This window comes from Polypterus senegalus, chromosome 3 (assembly GCF_016835505.1).
Source record: "Polypterus senegalus isolate Bchr_013 chromosome 3, ASM1683550v1, whole genome shotgun sequence".
NCBI lineage: Eukaryota > Metazoa > Chordata > Cladistia > Polypteriformes > Polypteridae > Polypterus > Polypterus senegalus.
The window spans coordinates 152,968,895-152,992,239 of NC_053156.1; the positions used below are offsets into that span (position 1 = coordinate 152,968,895).

General features: G+C 37.0%; 1 protein-coding gene across 4 annotated transcripts in view; it reads left to right on the top strand.

The window, feature by feature from the left end:
• The window catches only part of LOC120525628, a 71,012-nt gene that overhangs the window by 14,679 nt on the left and 32,988 nt on the right, over positions 1–23,345 (top strand). For 3 of the 4 annotated variants that reach the window (XM_039748088.1, XM_039748092.1, XM_039748091.1), the window contains 8 exons: positions 4,967–5,069; positions 9,227–9,346; positions 9,630–9,746; positions 15,885–16,042; positions 19,391–19,537; positions 20,890–20,992; positions 21,273–21,401; positions 21,541–21,735. In XM_039748088.1, the coding sequence (XP_039604022.1) occupies positions 4,967–5,069; positions 9,227–9,346; positions 9,630–9,746; positions 15,885–16,042; positions 19,391–19,537; positions 20,890–20,992; positions 21,273–21,401; positions 21,541–21,735 (1,072 nt within the window). The remainder of the gene's footprint in view (positions 1–4,966; positions 5,070–9,226; positions 9,347–9,629; positions 9,747–15,884; positions 16,043–19,390; positions 19,538–20,889; positions 20,993–21,272; positions 21,402–21,540; positions 21,736–23,345) is intronic. The other variant, XM_039748089.1, reaches the window with a different exon arrangement.

Sequence of the window (23,345 nt, forward strand, 5' to 3'; positions counted from 1 at the left end):
TCTCGTTTATATCCTGCGTCCTCTCATTAAACTTGTATCCCGCATTACCCGTGGGCATGACAAACGCCAGTGGCAGCCTGTCTATGAACGTAATTTAAACTTTAGGTTTACACCGTGCTTTGTTTCTGAAATAGCAGCACTCATGAATATGGTTGTATATGTCACTCGCTCGGTTCTTATTGTTTCGCTGCCTTCTCAATTATATAATGCATGTTTTCTTCAGCGCTTTTTGGAGCTCTTCCTGGTTCTCTACATTCTGCATTGATAGTCAGTTCAAGTGATTTAAGTGGGAGGCGTGATGATGTCGCATGAAACTCCGCCCCCCCCCATGGCTTTCGAGCTCAACTCCATTACAGTATATGGAGAAAAATAGCTTCCAGTTATGACCATTACGCGTAGAATTTCGAAATGAAAACTGCCCAACTTTTGTAAGGAAGCTGTAAGGAATGAGCCTGCCAAATTTCAGCCTTTCACCCACACGGGAAGTTGGAGAATTAGTGAGGTGAGTGAGTGAGTGGCCTTTTATTAGTATAGATTCAGGATAGTGGATGCAACTAAGACTTGCATCACACAGGTAAATGATCAGTGGTTGAGGCCCATTTATCTACATTTCAAACTAAGTGGCACTATTTTTATTCTAATTATGTGAGAACATTGTAAATAGTACATTCACATACTATTCACAAAAGAGCATCCTCATGGTATTAAGCATCAACTACAAATTCACACTTAATACAGTTTGACATGGAGCTCATAATAGGCCTGTTAGATTTGAGATGATTACTTATTTCACACAATTATACTAGAGGAATTTGCTAATTATGGTGTTAGATAGGGAAACTATTCACACTCTGGATTTCTGCTACATCTCTTAACACCCTGTATGTATTAAAGGTGTCAAATAATACAATCTACAAACCAAGCAGAGAATCTGTTAATCTTTTACCTAAATTTGAATTGTTTTAGCATGCTGTTCACGTGCAACATTTATAACTTTCTAAAATGTTCAGCTTTTTGTCAGTAAATGACCTATTTAAATTTCATTCCATCCATCCTCTTCTGCTTATCCAAGGTCGGGTTGCAGGGGGAGCAACTTAAGCAGAGAGGCCCAGACTTCCCTCTCCCCGGCCACTTCTTCCAGCTCTTCCGGGAGAATCCCAAGGCGTTCCCAGGCCAGCCAGGAGACATAGTCCCTCCAGTGTGTTCTGGGTCTTCCCTGGGGCATCCTCCCGGTTGGATGTGCCCGGAATTGGAGTTAGAAAATAACATGTCGGCTACACCAGATTTGTATCCTTTATGGGAATCTGTATTTTTTGTTTTCTAGATTCAAAAACCATTAACACATATTCTGGAATAATTTATGATGCTATTTTCTTAATGTGTTTTGCAATTTTAAAAGAAAACCACAGCTTGCAGCGTCACTTTTACAGGGTCCCAAATTGCTTCTTAACAAAAGTCTGCAGATCAAGGAAAGAAAGCTGTACTTTACAGGTCAAGGTTTATAAAAATAAGGAAAAAATTTGTATGATTATGTAGGGTTTGTAGACAAAGTTAACTCAAGGATTACGTCCTTACTTGGCAGTAAAATTAAGTAAAATCCTGTGGAGTGTTAGTGAACTTGCCTTAGTGAGCCAGAAGCCTGGAATGTTACTTTTTTTTTTTTTTAAATCCTGCCGGGTGTGTTCTGGATGTTTTGACTGGCATAATTTCATTTGAAAAGAAATGCTTTAAAAATCTCTAGTTTTATACAATCCTTGTGATACTAAAACAATATGTATAATTAGGCTTCCTGTGGCATTGCAGGTTTTTTTTTTTTTTTTTGTTTTTTTTTTTTTTTAAGGGCTTTCCTAGATATCAAAAGCATTTTTCTTACTTTACATTGCAGTGAAAAAAATTGCCTGAAATTCCATTCATTTTGAAATTTTTTCACTCCACTTTCTGGACCTTGAGTTACAGTATAGATGAGGCACAGTCCCTCACTTATATAGGGTCAATTTAGTCCCCAATTAAGCATGTTTTAAATTATTCACATCTTCCTTTGAGGGGCACACCACAAATTCCACAACAGTTATGTGTCTGAAAATTGAAACATTTTGCTGTGAATATTGAAATAGGGGGTGGAGATAGTAGGTTTTTTTTTTTTTTGGTCTAGCTTTCCTTGTACATCCCCCACAGATTTTTTGCCAGTTCTAGTGACTCAGTTGGCCATTTTGTAATTACACAGACTAGCTTTGGATGAGCTGGGGCCTCATGTATAAACGGTGCGTATGCACAGAAATGTTGCATAAGAACATTTCCACATTCAAATCGCGATGTATAAAACCTAAACTTGGCGTAAGGCCACGCATATTTCCCCGGTACCTCATACCCTGTCATATGCAAGTTCTCCGCTCGGTTTTGCAGACTGGTGGCATCCAGCGTCAAAGCAGTGCCACTGTTCCTGTGTGGTTATCCTTTCTTTTCCTGACGCAGCTTTATAAATTCTGAAATTAACCGCATATTTTTTATTGGTTTAATGCATCCGATTGTAATTAACCAGTAACAATATAGTGGTCCACGGAATGGTCAAACTATTCTAAATACCATAGCTGCTTTAGCGTTGTTACTATCACTGCACTTTTTCTTCTTTCAGCTGCTCCCGTTAGGGGTTGCCACAGCGGATCATCTTTTTCCATATTACGGCACCACGCGCAGAAGCTGATCGGAAAGAATTATCGGTATACAGCATCATGTACTGCTTTTCATATGACAAACGCTTCAAACCTTTCCTGTACGGACCTTGCGGTTCAGAAAGTTTCATCCCAAGAACTCAATGCACTCAATCAGTTCATCAGCTGCTCCTTGTAGAACTGTTAGTACTTATTAGTACAGTTACCTCACTGTTAACTTGCAGTACAGTTATAATATTGCACAACCTGAGCCACTTTATAAAGTGTATTTACATATGATGACGATATCATTTTTAAGATGAAAGGCATCAAAATGTTATATTATACAGAAACTTTAACTTCATTTAAATCTATATTAATAATTAAAGGACACAGTGTTGCTACGCTAGCAAGGATCTGGCAGTCTCACACTGTATGCTTCACTGGGACTGGTGTGAAGGATAGAATTAAACATGTACTATGAAGATATTTCAGTGTTCCTTAAGTTTTGAAGAATCGGCATTATAAGATTACAGATGGCTTAACGTTCATTACAGAACTGATTCTGTGATGATCAGTTACTTGGAAAAAGAAAAGGAAGGACAGGAATTGGAGGTCAGTACGTTTGAAAGACAGTACTGCAGGGGCGGCCTTAGACATGTGGAAACTGCACCTGCACAGGGCCGCCACATCAATATATAAAAAACGCAGCGGCAAAAGTTAAGCAATTGTCATGAGCACGAGGCGGCTTTGCAGTGTCTGCAACGGACGTGGCCATCCGCTGTGCATAAGATACCATATTGACATTGGTGGGCGAAGGAGCCACCGATTCTTCCTCTGCCCTGGGCCGCCACGAGCCTAGAGCTGCCCCTGAGTACTGCTGCAATAAATTATTTTATCGAAGGTCGCACACAATCACTGGGCCACAGTGTTCCTATGTCTAATAACGTGCTTTAACTCCCATCGTGAAAATGATATCGCCTATACATTTCGGTATTTTAGTTATTCACAGAGCTGTAATATCACAAATGTAATAGATTGTGTCCTGTCAGAGATAGAAAAAGCAGGTTTAAGCACTAGTGATTCATGCACATAGAAGAACACATACAAAACAAAGCATTTAACGTGCTACTTTACTTACGATGTGATGTGAGAAACTAGATAAACGATTTTAAGATGAAGTTTATGATCTACTTTACTGACAAAATAAACTACGTGATTAAAGTGGAAATTTCAAGATTGAAGTTGACATTTCGTGTGTGTGTTTTTTTTTTTCTTTTCCTCCCCTCTGTACCCTAATAAGCTTTCATATGACACTCGGACAGTGAGATACCACTTGCCTGTTCATGGCGACTTTGATATCTGACAACTTTTTTATTTCAGACACTGTTACTTTGAACTTGAGCTTTCGAGTTTCTCCGACACGCATGTCAGTCGACCAGCTTCCTTTTGTTGTTTATACCACTGTTTAAACCAACAAATAGTATGTTTTTCCTTGTCTCCACTTGGTATTCACTGAAATTCTTCTATTTTCCCCTCTTGCTTTTCCCATTGTCTTTTCACAGAACGCTGAGCTTAATCAATATAAATAGCCATTTGCATATTCAAAGAGGTGTAATTCTGGGAGGAGTTTGGGCAGGAAAGCAGGCGCGTGCACGAGCATTAGTTTTCACGCTGACCGGGATTTCTGTAGCGGAAGTAGGCAAACACAGATTACTGCATCTGGACTTTTCTGTGCGTAAGCACATTTCAGCTTTTGTGCTTGCGTCATGTTATAGTGTGAGTTCTACACATGGCTTTATGCATGAGGCCCCTGGTGACTGATCCAAGGTTTAATCCTACCTTGTACCTAGTGTTGTTGGGATATGTGTGTGGTATTTTTTTTTTTTTTTGTTTGTTTTTTTTTATATATTGCATTATCAGAAAATTAATACATTTGGATATGTTTCAGGTTTTCCAGAGTTGCCTGTGAAGCAGTATTGTCTTAAGTAGTTGATTAATCATTAGAATTATGCAATTCTCAAGTTTTCAATGTACAGCAGATTTATTTTTTTTTGAAAACCAGCTACAGTAATTTTATACAAGACCAACTTCCTTTTTTTTTTTTCAATACAGTTGTACAGTTTTTGTGAAATTGTGCTTTTAATTACCATAAAAAAATCAATACTGTGTCAATGATACATGGTGTCATGTTAAATTTGAAAAATTAAATTAAATATAACTAAGTAACTCTAACTTTCCTCTTTTGGTATTATATTTCTAAAATACTACATAGTAGCCATTAGTGTATTTAAAGGCATCTGCATTCACTGTTTCAGTAAACACCAGAGAAACCTGTGCAAGGTTTCGGTAGTGCTGGATCTTCGACTGACTGCTTTGAAGACCGTACGATTCATTGTTGAAACTCTTTTAGAGATTCAGGTAAGTTTTTTTTTTATTTTCCTCAGGTTTCTCAATATTCTAAAGAGTTCTAAATTTTTTGTTTTAAAAGCAATGCAGAGTACCAAGAATAATGTGTGAACATAACTTATGCTATCTGTTCATTTGCTGTTTAATTATGGTTCAAATTTGTCTCAATTTTAAGTTGAGCAAGCTGTAGCTAAACTTAATATTTCAGCATGAACATCAAATTTTGATTTGTGATACTAGTCTGTCCAATCACTTCCTGACCCAACCTATTAAGTTTAGGTTTATAGGAAACTGAGTTTACTTAGTAAGACATTTTTATGCCATATTATTGAAAATGTAAACTTTTTAGTGGATTTTGTTGTAATCCCACACCATTTCATACAAAGATCAATTTTTATAAAAATATGATTGAAAACAAATCAACCCACACCCCTGGGAGAGCATGTCCTGCAGAGAAACTTAAAGCTGGTAAAACAGATGAATTAATAAGTGAATAAAGATAAATGGAGAAGAAAAAGAAATGTGGAGAGAATCTGCTTTCTCCGTGCTTTAAATGCTTATTCTAAAATATTGATTAGATCATGCCAGGTTTTGAAAAATTTCTGCACAGATCCTCTAAGAATGAGATTTTTTCCAATTTCAAATAGTATATAACATCAGTTACCCACTGACTTAAAAGAGGAGAGTTAGGATTATTCCAGTTGAACAAGATAAGTCTACGTGCCAATAGTGTAGTAAAGGCAATTAGTTTGTCCTTCACCACTTTAAGCCCATCTGGAAGTACACGAAACACAGCTGTTAATGGGTTAGATGGGGTTGTGACACAGGCTGTCTGAAAGACATTTAAAAATTTTGATCCAGAATGATGCTAATTTGGTACAGGCCCAAAACCTGTGACCTAGTGAGGCTGGAAGTTGATTGCAGTGTTTGCAAGTTGGATTTTACCCTTGAAACATTTTGGACAATCTTAAATGAGACAGATCTGCTTGATATATAATTTTGCGTTGAATAATTGTATGCTTAAACATATGGAGCTCGAGTGGATTCTCTGCATTGCTGTCTTTCACTCCTTTTCTGATATGTTGAGTGATGGATCCTTTTCCCACTGTCTTCTTGGATCTTTGAAAGGGAGGGACTGTAAAATGGTTTTATATTTTGGAGGAATGCTGTCTAAGTCATCAAAACTGAGTAATTTTTTTCCAGCATAGAGGGGGTGGGAAGTGAGGAAAATTGGGCAGGTTCTGCTTAAGGTTTCTAATTTAAAGATAGTGAAAGAAATGTGTTGCTGGAAAGTTAAATTTAGAATGAAATTATTCATAGGATGCAAAGATGTTGTCTATGTACAGATCTCTAAGTGATTTAATGTTTTCCAGACATTAAACTGCATGTGTTTGTGGATGGAAAAAGGTGGTTCTCGTGCAGAGGTGCCACAGATAAAAGCTTCTCTATCTTAAAATGCTCCCTACATTGGTTCCATATTCTGAGTGAGTGAAGCACAATTGGGTTGTTAGTATATTGGCGATAACTTGCATTTATAGGGGCACAAAGCAAGGAATGTAAAGTACTGCAGGATTTTATTTATATTACGAATCAAGCCTGTGTATGTTCATCTATGTGTCCATGTGCAGGTTTTTATAGTTTGTATGTTTGCTGCCCAGTAATAAAATTGAAAGTTAGGTATAGCCATGCCGCCTTCCGCCTTAGGCCTTTGTAGGGTCGCTCTTTGGATACGTGGATGTTTTGAATCCCAAATGAGGTTATGGTTGAATCTAATTTCTTAAATGATTTATTGATGTATATTGGAATGTTTTGAAATAAAGAGAAGCGTCGGAAGGATATTGATCTTCATGTTCATTCTTCCAGCTAAAGTGAGATGAAGGGTTGACTATCTATCCAAGTCTTAATTTTTTAGCTGGTTTCTATAAACAACCTGTGCTCATTTGACCCCTAAAAGCTGGTGAAATGCGTGAAACAAAAACCAGCAGCTACAGGTTAATTGGGACAAATGAGGCTCTAATTCATTAATATGAAGAAATAGTATCAAGTAATTTCCAGCATTAGTGTGTTGCTTCGGTGATTTCACTATGTAAGTTCACATTGGAGTTTTTTTTAAATCTAGTCGTACTTCATTTTATTTAACCATTTCAAGGTTTTTTAAGCTTTGTGGGTAACTTTCTAATGCCTACTTAATCCAATATAGGGTCACAGGAGGATGAAGCCTATCCAAGGAGCATGGGGCTCAATATAGCCCTGTACAAAATCAAGTCCATTGCAGGTCCCACTCATGCGCGCGCGTATACACACACACACACACACACACACACACACACACACACACACACACACACACACTTTTACATAGGCACTATTTAATATAATTGATGAACCCAAACTGTACATTTTTGGGGTTATGGGTAGAAATGGAGTGTCCTGAATAATATCACCAGGATTGTAAAGTTTGAGAATGTATATTTTTACATGGTTCACCACCTTTATAGAAATGGATGGACAGCCAGTCAATCAATCGAGAAATAAAAAATCTTAAGTACACCGGATTGAAACATTGAACTGCCTGATAGCAGAAGAGAGACCCAAACATGCTTTTTAGGACACTGTTTTCAAATGAGTCTTTGGCTAAAAGAGCTCCCAGAGGGCACCTGCTGGAACAGGGGTGCAGAGGATTTTTCATAGCATCCAGTTTTGCTTTCCTTTTTTCCACATCTGCTTCCACAGTGTGTCCAGGGTTCTCCTGGTGATGGTGCAGGCATTACTGATAGGTTTGCTTAGGGACTGTGTTTTTGAGCTCTGGTTGCTTCCTCATGAGATTGCAGTGTAGAGCACTTCACTGGTTACTATGGATTGGTAGAACATTTCCAGTAGCTTGCTGCATGCATAAAAAGACTGGAGTCTCTTTAGCAAGTACTGTCTGCTCTGGCCCTTGTTCAGTACCACTGTGTTTTCAGACCAGTCCAGTTTGTTGTTCATGTGAACCCCTAAGTACTTGTAGTTCTGAAGCACTTCCACATTCTCCAATTCAATGGTGACTTGTCTCAGAGGCTTCTTTGCATGTAGGTCCATCACTAGCTCTTTTGTCTTGCTAATGTTCAGTTGCAGGTTGTTGACCTTGCACCATAAGTCAAAATCCTCAACAACCTTCCTGCTCTTTGACTCTTCATCAATATTAATGTAGCCTCTGATGGATGAATCATCTGAAAATTTCTGTATATTGCAGCTGATATAGTGCTGGAAGTCTTGTGTACAGGGCAAGTGGGAAGGAAGACTGGATAGTTGTCTGTTGGTCAGGTAGTTCATGATCCAAGAAGTTGTGGCGTTGTCCAGATTCAAATTCTTGAGCTTTTTCCCTAGTCGGTGAAACAGAGTAGTGTTAAAACCACTGGAAAAGTCGAGGAACATCATCCTAACTGTGGTGCCAGTTAGCCCAAGTGGGAGTAAGCCTTGTGATGCATGCAGGCTGATGGGCAAATTGCAGTGGCTTAAAATGTTCTGAGACCAGTGGTCCAGCTATTTTAGGACCAGCCCCTCAAGGGGTTTCATGATGTTTGAAATAAGAGCAACTGGTCTGAAGTCCTTGGTATCACTGGAATGTCGTTTCTTTGGCACTAGGACCACATCTTGATGTATGGCAGTGTTGAATGTTTTAGATTTTTTTCGATTTTTTTGTCCACAGGGGGAGATTTGCTTTTGAAATGTTAAATGTTGAAATTACACTTAATTTTTGTGCTTCAAATGTCTTCTAGATCAGAATGTAATTAAGTTGACCATTTATTATCTCATAATACACGTATTTGATTGTACTGCCATTGGTCATTTGGTGTTCAGAATATTTATATATTAAAGTACTTGATGTGGGTAACAGTGGTACATCACAAGTTAAAAAGCCTTATCTCCTATCATTGTGGAGTTTTTGCATGGATTACTAGCACATTACTTTTATCTCCACAACCCCTAAACCTGATTTGTGTGGCAGTGCCATGCAATGTACAGTATGAACATCCTATTCCGGTGATTGTAATTCCTGATGCTACCAAGATGGACTGAGTCTCAGTGTACTATATTTGGGCAAGTGAGGTTAGGAATAGAGTAGATGGATATTTGAAGACAAACATTTGTATTAATTTTAAGGAAAGGTAACAATCAATTTCTTTTAGTCTTCTACAGAAACAATCAGTGCTATGTACATCATCCAGCCCAAAAAAAAGTATGTAAAGAAGCACTTCATTAAATCTCTTAGTAAGACGTCCAGAAGATCTCAGTTGACATCCCCAAAGGTAAAGATTTAAAACCTATGGTAAGGGTTTTTTTTTTTTCTTTTTCAACAGATGCTGGGGTATTTGTGCTATTTGCCTTTTTTAATCTGTGTTTTGAGCTATGTAGTGTATATACCATGTGCTATCATTTTGTGATATTTGTGTGCTTGTTTTTCCTCTTACTATTTTCTGTGATATGAATGTGTGTATATCTGTGTGTGTATATGTAAAGTTATGGTAAAACAAGTGCTTGAAATGTGTTTAGCCACAATTTTTATTTTTCCATTCTCCATTTCTCTTTTAGTGCATTTTTGTGAATAGTTTCTATGAACTTTTCAATTACATAGATCGAAGCCAGCTGACAGCAGATTTTGGTGGATATCTAGTTTACTGCCACAGAAACTGGGCATTGTTTGTTAAGGTATGACTGCTTTTGTAACTTATGCTTACATTTTTTTTTCTGACTAGAAAGCAAGAGCAGTGAGATGTTTACTGTTAGTATATTAGTTATGCCAGTTTTTGCTTTTTAACGAGTTCATAGTTTTAAATACATTTCTCTAAGGAAAGTTGGCAAGTTACCTGTTAATTTTTAGGTTACAAAAAAGATCAGATTACATTTGTGCTGTTCCATTAAATTGCAAGTGAAATTCAATTGTCATGTGAGTCCATGAAATTTAAGTATTGTAGTGTATACTATACATCCATAATATATAGGAACATTTTAAAGCTGTCGTGCTCAACAGGCCTATTTCCATAACATTTTTACATATAAAGTGTAGCTTGCATAAAGAGAAACTAATAAGAAAAAGTTCATTATTTGCTTAAGTTACTGGATTGGGTAAGTAATGTTGACACTGAATTATTGGTGTACTGAGCAGTTATACAGAGCCTGCATGGCATCACACAAATTTTTTTGGGGGTTTTTTTCAGCAGCTTTTTAGGGGCATTCAAATATAATAAGAGAAAGCAACTTTTCTTTCAAATTCATACACCTATTCTCGAATTTGTTGGGAAAGTTAAATTTTTCATATTTTAGAGCATGCTAAACATACATTGAAATTTTAAAACCATTAAAACAGACATTCTGTATAACTTCAATTATGTTTACCATTTCAGATTTACAGTAAGAGGGGCTACTTGTACATTTCCTATTGCTTGTCCAACATTTGCTCCTGACTGCAAAATAGAACCCCATTATAAGCTAGTTAAACACTGGGAAAAGTACATGTGCATATCATGCCCTTTGTACACCAACATAATTCTCCTTCTGCTTGAGGTTAAGTTAACTTGAAATAACACAACTGAAGAAGGAAAAATGTAAGCATAGAATAAATTGATATGTACTCAGTATTTTACACTATAAGTGATCCCACAGTTGCATTATCTGCAGCTCATAATGATAAATCGGTTTCCTTCCCTCGCCTGGTCAGAGGGCACCCTGTTGGGAAACCTACTTGAAAATGAGATGTAGCATAGATGCACATCTATTGTTTAGTTGCCGTGGTGAAGCTAGCTGTATTATGAAAGAAATGAATCTGACCTGATTAGCAGCTGAAAAGTGGTTTGGTTCATTTTATTTAATGTTAAGTTACTGTATCTGCATAGTGTAGGAAAAGGTCATCAATTATTTTAATATAAATAAAGAATTGTGCATATATGCATAATGTTTCTTTGCCAAATCTCCGGGTGATAAAGTACCTTGTGCACTGACTGATGTATGTAGATGCCCAAGTATAAAAGGCAAGGCTACTGAGGAAAGTAAGATGGATTTTTTTTATTTGTAATAGCTGCTTGTGCTTAATTTGTGTATTTCTTTGTGAAGGATTCTGCTGCATGTTGCACAAATCCCAAAGCAGATGCTAAGACCTTTTGTGTAATTTGGCAAGTGTGAATGTTAAACCTAAGTTGTGCTGCATTTATTGGGTATTTTTGCAGGTAATCAGCTTTATTTTTAGTTTTTCCTCCTATATTGCAACCCCAGAATGAAAAATGTATAGAAGCTCTCAAAATTGCTGTAGCATTTTGAGCCGGTCTGTGCTTAGTCCTCCTTTTCAATGATGGCTGAGCTTAGAAAATGCAAGAAAGCCTGTGCTTCACTGGCTTCAGCTGACAAACAAAAAAGGTACAGAGGAGTAATGTGTTGTATTAAAGACGGTTTACTTTTTTTTACTATATTGGATTTGGGAGCATTGTGTACCCTCTCCAGGGTTGGTTCCTGCCTTCTGCTCACTATTACCGAGAGTCCTCAACTCTTGTCACACTAAACCTTAAGCAAGGTAGGACTTGGGTGAATGTAATAGAGCAGCGGAACTATATGAACAATAAGGCGGTTGGTTATTAGAGTAGCCTGTTCCAAATAATAGGAATCGAATAACAAGTATTGTGCATATTTAGCACAATAAATCTTAAACCATTTCAAAGATGGCACCTGAATTCTGTATTAACTGACCTAAGCTAATGGAATGAAGTTGCAAGGTTCTTGTATATATTGGACAAACTCTGATTTTTAGGCCTGTTTTATGTTAATGGTTTTACAGTGGAAATTCTGAAGTAATCTGATCATAGTGTTATGCTTTTAGACATGAATTACTGTAATATACCATTAGAGCAAATTTATTTGGAGATGTACATTGTAATTTACATAGAAATTAACATAAGAGATTGTTGTGGTCACCTTTTTAAGAACACACTTTTAGAGTATTTCAGAACAGCTGTTAATCTTCAGTTTTATCATTAGCCATAAACCCTTTATTATTTAACGTACAAAGGCTGCAATGTTAATCATATTGCTTGTGATTGTTTATATATTAAAAAAAAAAAAAGTGAAATCTCACTGTCAAAATGAGAAATCATCAACTTGGAAAAAAAACTGAATCTCAAGTCTCTGCACAGTGTGTGAATAAATTCACTGGATGCTCCAAGGATAATTTTTATAAGAGCAGACAGCCAGTTCTTCACAGTAATTTGAACAGCAGTGTTCCACCTTTAGGCTATAAAAATTTTCAGTGTCCAGTCTTCATTTCTCAAATTATGCAATAATGTTTTATTGCTTACATTTTTCTTTGGTTCCTAATGATTTTTGGAGAAATGGAAACAGAAGAATGACTCAATGTTAGAGCATAATGGAAATGTTTTAAATTTAAGGGGGGTTGCAAATGAGCTGTATTGAACAGACGGCCATATTTAGTAAAAAGCTCTACTGAGTAAACTCCCCAATTCTTGACCACCCCACTATTTAGATAACTAAAATTGTCTCAAGGAATAGTTCAGTAGGTGATGTTCATCCAAATCATGAAGGTGAGCCAACAAGGTATTAGACACCACATAATAATGATTTAAAATGAATATTCCATAACTTCAAAGTGGGTGGGTAAAAGAGAATAAATATATATCAAGGCCTAGAAGCATAGTTAAGAAATATGTCCCGTAGGGTTGAAGTATAAGGCAATTTTAGATTGGAGTATATATTCACCCTCTTTCAGGCAAGATCTAATCCTAAATACATTTTGGAATACATGCATACATGCATGACATACCTCCTGCTTTTTCTTTTACTCCACTGCTTCAAGGCTGTCATTGTTAGGCTTCCTTACTTGCTCACATACGTCCTCCTGGTGCTGACTTCTGCTTTTCATTCCCTGCTCCGCCGCTTCTCTCCTTCCTTTGTACTTTTTTTCTCAGCGGGTGCAAGTTTACCCCAAATAACATGTCTATTCTGGTGATCGTCGATCAGTTTCACCAACCTGTACCCATTGGTTTCCATGCCTCGAGAGCGGGCCTGCATCTCTCTCTCTCTCTCTCTCTCTCTCTCTCTCTCTCTCTCTCTCTCTCTCTCTCTCTCTCTCTCTCTCTCTCTCTCTCTCTCTCTCTCTCTCTCTCTCTCTCTCTCTCTCTCTCTCTCTCTCTCTCTCTCTCTCTGAGTGTATAGAAATGGGGAAATATTTTATCTATGAACAACCAGGAATGTCTAACATCTTAGATTCACAGGTAGTGGGCACTTCGATGTTTAAGAATGTTTCAATTCTGACAACATAGACAAAATTATCAATGAAACCTATTGTATGTTTACAGCAGTTGACAAATGCGGAATGTAACTTGAACACAACATGTCCTCCAAATACGAACCTGATTGAAAGAAATGATAATCAAATTCTTGATAGCTGCAACACACATAACAGTGACAAAACAATTACATTGACAATCATGTTACGTTATTTTTAAAATGTTTCCTTTTTCTTTTCCATAACTTCTTTAACACACTACTTTTCTGCTGTAAAGCATGGGTATTTTGCTCGTTGATTATAAAGTTCAAAGGCACAAAAGGAAAAAAAAATATATAAAGTAACATCACCAAAACACTAAATACAGGAAATGCAAAAACCAAAAAAAAAGATGCAATACTTTACAAGAACACCACAAACAAATTTGTGATAAAGACTCATCCTGAACAAACGGTAACCGAAGAGAGACTCAGAATATCAGGATAAGCCTGATCATGGTGTTTTTTGTTTTTTTTTTGTTTAATAAAATATGAAGAGAGAGAGGGTGTTGTAACTTGTTAGCTGTTATGAATGTAGAGAAAAGACAAGCAAAATGACACCTTTTATTAGCTAACTAAAAAGATTACAATATGCAAGCTTTCGAGGCAACTCGGGCCCCTTCAGGCAAAATGAAGAGAGAGAAGCTTAGATATGCATGATTTGTAAATTAGCTATTTCTGGTATATAAACACATTTACAATCCATGCAGATGTACAGTGGTGTGAAAAACTATTTGCCCCCTTCCTGATTTCTTATTCTTTTGCATGTTTGTCACACAATGTTTCTGATCATCAAACACATTTAACCATTAGTCAAATATAACACAAGTAAACACAAAATGCAGTTTTTAAATGATGGTTTTTATTTAGGGAGAAGAAAAATCCAAACCTACATGGCCCTGTGTGAAAAAGTAATTTCCCCCTTGTTAAAAAATAACCTAACTGTGGTGTATCACACCTGAGTTCAATTTCCGTAGCCACCCCCAGGCCTGATTACTGCCACACCTGTTTCAATCAAGAAATCACTTAAATAGGAGCTGCCTGACACAGAATTAGACCAGAAGCACCTCAAAAGCTAGACATCATGCCAAGATCCAAAGAATTTCAGGAACAAATGAGAACAGAAGTAATTGAGATCTATCAGTCTGGTAAAGGTTATAAAGCCATTTCTAAAGCTTTGGGACTCCAGTGTTCCACAGTGAGAGCCATTATCCACAAATGGCAAAAACATGGAACAGTGGTGAACCTTCCCAGGTGTGGCCGGCCGACCAAAATAACCCCAAGAGCACAGAGACGACTCATCTGAGGTGTGTCAAAAGACCCCAGGACAACGTCTAAAGAACTGCAGGCCTCACTTGCCTCAATTAAGGTCAGTGTTCACGACTCCACCATAAGAAAGAGACTGGGCATAAACGGCCTGCATGGCAGATTTCCAAGACGCAAACAACTGTTAAGCAAAAAGACCATTAGGGCTCGTCTCAATTTTGCTAAGAAACATCTCGATGATTGCCAAGACTTTTGGGAAAATACCTTGTGGACTGATGAGACAAAAGTTGAACCTTTTGGAAGCCAAATGTCCCGTTACATCTGGTGTAAAAGGAACACAGCATTTCAGAAAAAGAACATCATACCAACAGTAAAATATGGTGGTGGTAGTGTGGTGGTCTAGGGTTGTTTTGCTGCTTCAGGACCTGGAAGGCTTGCTGTGATAGATGGAGCCATGAATTCTACTGTCTACCAAAAAATCCTGAAGGAGAATGTCCGGCCATCTGTTCGTCAACTCAAGCTGAAGCGATCTTGGGTGCTGCAACAGGACAATGACCCAAAACACACCAGCAAATCCACCTTTTGAATGGCTGAAGAAAAACAAAATGAAGACTTTGGAGTGGCCTAGTCAAAGTCCTGACCTGAATCCAATTGAAATGCTATGGCATGACCTTAAAGTGCTCATGCTAGAAAACCCTCAAATAAAGCTGAATTACAACAATTCTGCAAAGATGAGTGGGCCAAAATTCCTCCAGAGCGCTGTAAAAGACTCATTGCAAGTTATCGCAAATGCTTGATTGCAGTTATTGCTGCTAAGGGTGGCCCAACCAGTTATTAGGTTCAGGGGGCAATTACTTTTTCACACAGGGCCATGTAGGTTTGGATTTTTCTTCTCCCTAAATAAAAACCATCATTTAAAAACTGCATTTTATGTTTACTTGTGTTATATTTGACTAATGGTTAAACATGTTTGATGACCATAAACATTTTGTGTGACAAACATGCAAAAGAATAAGAAATCTAAAGGGGGCAAATAGTTTTTCACACCACTGTAAGCACAGTGGACTGTATAATTTTACTATTTTTAAGTAAAAGTAATTGCTTATAGTATCTTGGTACTATGCTGCCTCCTATGATACTGGATAAGTAGAACTTTTAAAGAGAATATTTTTGAATCTCCAGATGTTCTAGTGACCCATTATGTAGCAATTACAGGTAATGCTTTTATTGAATTCTGCTTGCTCTCTTTTGCAGGAAATTGATAAGTTCGTTAGAGAGTTTTTTGCTGTTGTCAACAGACTGCCATCGTGTGTCACAGAACTTCAAGCCTTAAGTCTGCAGTCTCTTCCTGCAGCTATCAACCTGGAGGAGTTTTTTTTTAAAAATGAAGATAAATGCAGCGAGTTAAGAAGGTACAACAGTTTTACAAATTGTGCATAACAAAGGTAACCATATCTGACAAGTTGATCATGCTACTGCATATATTGGTAGATAATATTTGTGATCCTAGATGAATACATCAGCAAAGGTAAGCAGGACCTATAGAAAGTTGCACTGGTAGGATTAAAAGTTATTTATACATCTGGTATTAAGGTGTTACAGATGTGTATAGCATTTTTGTAAAGCACCAAGCTGGTGAAAAATGAGGCAAAGTTAGTGCACAGGAAACAGTACAAGTTTCTCTGGAGTTTGGGTTTGTGGGAGTGGGGGAATTAACTGCACTGTCAGTTTCTGCCAAAGCCCTGGCTGGATAGGAAACATTCTTTTTCTTGGACCTAATGCACAGCTTTAGCTTTAAGACAATGTAATAGAACATACTTACACCCTCATATGCACTTCCCACAAACATGAGGGGACTGCCTATTTTATTTTAACCTCTCCTTGAAACTTGCCAAATGTCTCCAGGATTAAAGCTGACATTACGTTAGGCATTTTTTTTACTTTTAAATCGCTTTGAGTATTTTAAAGGTAGCTGTCATCCATTCAGTCTGAGTTGTCTGTTTCAGAGGCACAGAGTTGGAACTTTTGAAAGTAGATTTTGGAACAAGGCATAAAGTCTCTAGATGGGATTCTACTGCATCACAGGTCAATATGCACCCCACTGACTGACAGGTCTATGGGCCTCTTAATTTTTTGATAAGTGTTGTGCACAAATGGCAGTGTTGAAATTTTTTTTTAAACTGTAGTTGAAATGTTTTCTTTGAGCAAGTCAAATACAACATAAATGACACATTTAATTACATTTTTATGGGCATTTTAGCCATGGTATTTGTTATAAATTTAGAATGTAGTTTCTTCAGCAATATACACCCTGAGGAACTGTCTGTGCCTTTATAACATGGCCTGGAATAAATTGTATTGCTTATTTATGGTGCATACAGTGGGACCCCGAAAACTGGTAATTTGCTTCTCTGAAATTCTTTTTAGTTTGTGTGTGTGTGTGTGTATTAATGTAGTGAACTGTCATTGTTTCTGGTTGCATGGTGCAGGATTTTGAACAGGGGGTTTGCACTTTTTTCTTGGTCATTTCTTATGTGTAGTTTGAGCATATTAATATGAAGTCGATCACAAAGAAATGTTTACTATATCTTTGTCAGCAATGTATTAATGCACTGAAGTAAAAAGATTTGTGTATTAACCCATTATGTACCCGTGTCCTATTTAGAGGTAAATTTCTTACAAATGTAACTGTTTGTTAATTAATTCCATTATATATAACTTAAAGTAAATTAGTATTAAAATATTGTCCTATTTTTTTATAGCTTGTTTTAATATTCTTGGCCAACTTTGCACACTTTTTGGGTGTGAATACCTTGAGGAAGGCAGTTGAATTTGTGGTTATCTTCAAGGGAAGATCTTTATACTTTTGTAACTATAGCTTCTGCTACCTCTGCAGCTCCACTACTGCTTCTCAGTGCTTCAGGGCAGAGAGTATCATTCTGTGGCTGGCAGCACTGCCCCAAGAACATGATAAACAAGACATATGGCCTGTAGTGGGTAGTTTTGTCAATATCTAGAACTTCGAACGTTCTCGTATAAAACCTTAACTCTGTCAGCTGTTAACTGACACATGACTGTATTGGTATAGTTTGTTCTTTCTGGCCTAAAGGTTTTTTTTTTTTTTGCGCAAAATAACAGATCGCTTTAATAAAAGATAATGAATAGGCATTAAGTTTTACCATTTTTGGTGAATGGCAAGTTTCAGTAATGTCTGGTAGTTTTTTTCTCTAGTTAAGATTTCAAAATGCAACACAAGGTTTCATGTTAACTTTTATAATTGTAGCAAGGGGTAGCGAATCTGAAAAGAGAACCTGCTACAATATTTAACACACAGTTGTAGTTGCATTTAGAAGCCTGGTTACTCACTTAAGTAAAAATTATTCATTAATATTGTCCACAAGTAGTAAATGGTTAAATACCAGTTGTTCCAGCAAAATGTCTGGTTATTTGCCCAAAAATTGGGTGACAAGACTTTCACGTTCTTATAATGTATAATATTGCTGAAAAGACCCTAGTGCAGGGGCTGTGAGTTTTCATTTGAACCATTTTCTGAATTGGTGACCTGTTTTTGCTGCTAATTACCTTCTTTTGAATTCATTTTAATTAACTTGCCCTTGAAGACGCAGACTCCTCAATGGCTTCTTTTTCCTTAATTAGCAGCCAATCAATGAGATACAAATGAGCTAAATCATGACCAGCAAACTGTGTCCATCATAAAATATCTGAAAATAAAGATAAAGGTCTTGGGAATGTTGATCTGCTCAGGTCCTCAAAACATTTTAACAGTGGTACTTGGAAAAAAAAACCTCAATTTCAAAATATATTCTATTGAACATTGAGAGCAGCAACAAGCCATGGAATTAAACCGGAGGTATGATTAGTAGCCAGACTCGGCACCTAATTAAGCCACTGGTTGGAGTGAAATTGTTTGGAGTTTGAGGTCTTGACTTAGTTGGTCTTCTGTTGTCTCACTTACTTCACATTTCATTTGTTTGGGTGCCATTTAAGGAAAGAAATGAAGCAATACAGAGCAACAGTGAACAATTTCAAAGGAAGCATAGCTTAAACAAGGTAAAATTAATTCAGAAAAGCTCATCAGCAGAAAAAAACAGGCTACTAATTAAGAAAAGGATTTCAATGAAAACTGGTAGCCACTGCACCCCTTCAGGACCAAAGCTGAGGACCCCTGCCTTAGTGTATAGTTAAAGCCCTTTCAAAAGGTCTGCTGATCAGTGCCGTGCCTGATGCACCTCCCTTGAGGAGTACTGGAGGCCACATCATTTGATTCCCTAATTATTTCTATTGTCTTCTTTCTGAGGAAGCAGTGACTCTTTTGGAGGTTTTTTGAGTTTATTCCATATGAAGAGCAAGTACAATGACCTTATTTTTGGCTAATCATACCAAAAATCTTGTTAGGTCACTATCTAATGATTAGAAACACTGAAGGGAAGCTCTGTCAAGGGACATGTTTCCATCTTCATCGCCATCTCATGTAACTGCAGTAGGTCTGCTACAGACTGCATTTCCATGATTGCTTATGCTTTGTGGTTTGAAGCTTAACCTTTCAAACCACTTGACATAGTGGTTTTCTTAAGGCTCTGACAGAACAAGCCATTTAATTTAACAAATAGCTTATACTGTAAAATTTTGTGTAAGCCCTTGTGGTAAAATTTTTATATGAGGCATCATAACAATGAACTTTACACAGTACAGAATATCAAAAAATGGAATTGACTGTCTAATTTTAATATTGATTCTAGGGAACTTGGTCTTGATGATTTGCTGATTCATTGTGAGCATATTGTGGAAAAACTCAAGTTTCCAGATAGAGATCCATGCTTCCAATCAGTGGCAGGAACTGTTCTCTTTTCTCATGTTGCCTTTGAAATGATAGAAAATTATGACAGGTAAGAAAATATTTTTAAACTGTTTTTCTATGTTTAAGGTCCTTTCTATTAAGTAATAAGCGTACTATGCTGTGTCAAAAGACAATCAATGGTGTCTTAGAGGTCCACTATGTGAGAGCTTCTAGAGCTGGTTTCTAACTTTTTTTTTAAAGACATCAATGAAACAATATCTAAAATATATATATATATAATTTTTTTACACTGAGACTAAGTAGGAACCTCCTGCCTTTTGTCTAAGCACACAAACACCTTTCCACCTTAAAACTGTGGTATGATGGGTTGCAGTTTATTTGCGTTTGATCAATAGCATCTGTGTCGTGTCTTCCCCAAAGCTGTTTATGCCATTATTGAATGTTTTTTGATTTGTATTTTCATCCATTCCTTTGCAGTCTGCTTAATCTAATTTTAGAGTTTGTGCAGAGCTGGAGCCTGTTTCAACGGCATAGAGCACAAGGCAGGAAATGCAGTGTGTGGTGCCACTACATCACAGGGTACACTCAAATTTGCTAATTCAATACAAATTTAAAGCTAAATACAGGAACAACTAAGGTACCAGTGGTCAATCTTATGTCCGAAGTGATTTGGATCAGGATTGAACTTTTACATCCTAAAGCTATGATGTGGCAGCACTAACCGCTGTGCCTCCTTTGTTCACAATATTCAAATTTTTCAATGGTGAAATACAGCCTTTAAAACTCATCCCACATGTTTATCCAAAAGTAGCAAGTAAAATATACCGCATTTTGCTGACAGATATTACATTGGGTTTAAATGTGAAGTTGGAGCCCTGCCATGTTGATTGATTTGGTCAGAAATTGCATGCAAGGGTTCTCCTTTTTAAATGTGGTGTTTATGTATGCAGTCATGGTATGGTGGTTGTCTTGGGCCACCCAGTACATAGCCAGCACGTCTCAATCACACAAATTCACTGACATGGTAATTGACTATCCATGAATTTAACAGCAAGAACTGGTTTTCAGTGTTATCAGATTTTTTTTTAATGTAGTGTAAGAAAATGTAGTAAGAAAATATTGTATATTTAATGTTCTTCTACTAAATTGGTTAACTTTGTACACTGACAAGAATAACATACATATATTAAGACTCCAGAGTGTCATCTGTGAAAACTTCAGGCATAATTAGCAGTTTAAGTCCTTCTGTGTTCACTATTTTGTATTACCGCAGTGCTTTTCATGAAATATTCTTCAATCCTGCTCAATGTATTTTGAAATTGGCATGCTTTTTTCCGTCCAGGTAGCTATTGATCACATCAGTTTTTGAAGTACATCAGAGTCGGTATAGATTTGGAGTGCCTTGTTCCTTTTCTTAAATTTTGGATTTCTGTGTTTCAGGATAACTTTGGCAGTGCAGAAGTTGGAGTTACTCTGGCAACTGGTTCTTTGCAGAATACAGATTCCCCTAAAGAACTTCCAACACAAGTCTGAGGTGGAACAGGTATAAAAGCACTAGCTCCCAGTTCCTAAAAGTAGTGAGGCATGTTTTTTGTATAAAATGCAGTTGTCCATTCAAAGGGTGTTTATATATAGAGAAAGATGAAATTGTCTCCTCTTTTGCTTCCCCAGTGTTGCCATTCATTTATAGTGGGGTGGTGAATGTTCAGAATTCATATTAAGATCAGTTGCGAGAGCTGTTTAGATTGCCTGGAATTTGATCAGTTGCTGTGGTGGTTTTTTTTTTTTTCTCCTCTTACCCCTCTTTTTCTTAACTCTAATAGATAATGGAACACATTACAAAATTCATAGTGGAGAAGGTCAATGTGTACAAGGTACTTATTGCAAGTGATAAAAAAGAAGCTGAAATAATAAAGACTGAATTTGAAGAGAGTATTTATCTGCCAGCCATGGTGAGTACTGCATGTCATTAGTTATACTGAAGTGTTTGTTTTGATTAGTGTGCATGTACATAAAATCCTGTAATGAATTTAAACTTAAACTGTTATTGGAACACAATTGAGTCCTTAATGCAGACTTTTTTCTTTGAAGGAACTGATTCACTGTGCCGAAGAAGTATCGCGTCAGCATGCTCCTCTTAAGAGGCTTGCAGAGGGCACTTTCACAGGACTAGAGGATAGCTGTTGTGATAGTTTGAAAGCTATAAAGGAGAGATTCCACATGGCAGTTGACCTTCCATACAGCACCTTGAAAGCTGTATGTAACTTTCATACCCTTCTAAATAAAGTAGGTGTTTTTGTTCTAACTTCAGCATTGTATATGGTTTGTAAATACTATTGCTTATGACCCAAGAGATTCACTGTCACCTAGGTGTATTTTTGCTCTTCTACTCTTTATAAAGTATGAGTGCCTTGACGTGTTGTAATATTTTTTGAGAATGGCTTAAAAGTGACAGTTTTGACTCAGTCATTTTTAATAACAATGACTGGATAGTCTGATTTGACATTCTTCTTAAAAAGAGAAGAAAACCACTGCTGCAGTTTTTCATTGTATTGAATTGCAATTTTAGCTGCTTTTGCTTCTTAATTCAAGGCATCAAGTGTCTTAAGTAAATTGCACCTATAAAGTTTCCTGCCTTGCACCCTGTGTTGGCTGGGATTGGCTCTAGCAGACCCCCGTGACCCTGTAGTTAGGATATAGCGGGTTGGATGGATGGAAGTTATTTGCCGCTCATTCACATTATGTATAATGGGGCGGAGTGGTGGCTCTGAGGCTAAGGATCTGCGCTAGTATCCCAAAGGTTGCCGGTTCGAATCCCCGTCCCTGCCAAAAGAGATCCTACTCTGGGGCGCTGTACAATGGCTGACCCTGTGCTCTGACCCCAAGGGGTATGCAAAAACTAACAAATTCCTAATACAAGAAATTGTATAAGGCAAAATAAAGAACAAAAAAAAACCCAGTAAAATTCGGCGTGAGTGAGTGAATTAGTGGTAATCCTACCACGTTCAGTCTCTTCACCTGGAACACAATAGTGTACCACATTGTCACAATGTTTACATTATCCATTAAGCCTAGTTCTAGGATACAAGTTCATACTGTTTGTCTACAATACAACAGCTATTTATACTTTCAGGGAAATTGTCTATTGTACTCTAAAATGACCAATTCAAGGTTAAAGTGATCTGTGAATAGAAAAGTGTTTTTGTTTAAAATGACTTACTTTTGACTGCCATTTGAAAATTGACTTTGTTGCTGAAATGGCAGTTTTCAGAATTTTTTTTTGGACATGGTTTATTTTTAAATAGTAGATTGTGGCAAGGAAATTCAGTTAGCTGTGAGGAAGAAAGGACTGCACATATGCTGAACTTTTTTTGTGACTGTCCACATTACTGGCAGAAGCCTCCACTTCTGATAGACTCTGACATTGAAGCTGGATTAAACTTTCCTTAGGACCAGGGGTTCTCAAACTCAGTCCTGGGGTACCACTGTGGCTGCAGGTTTTCATTCCAGCATGCAGTTAAGAACTCCAAGAATTAACTCTTCTAACTGATTTAATAGTTTAATTAGTTATCTGACTTGTGCTTATGTTGTATTCAGAAAAATGTGATAATAGGATATTTTCATTTAAGAAAAATTCAGATTTTTTTTTTTTTTGCCATAGCTTTAAACACTTAAGAATATGATGAAAGGACATTTATTCACTTTGCATTTTTGCACAATGTGCTCTCTAATTGTATTCACATATTGACAATTAGCTTAGAAATTGTGAAAGTTCTTTAACAAAAGGGAAGCATTTTAAAATCGGGATCTAGAGCTGATGTTGACCGTGGCATTGAATGAATGGAACATAAGAAAAAGAACCAGCCATTGTGACTGGTAACGGTGTTATGGAACTA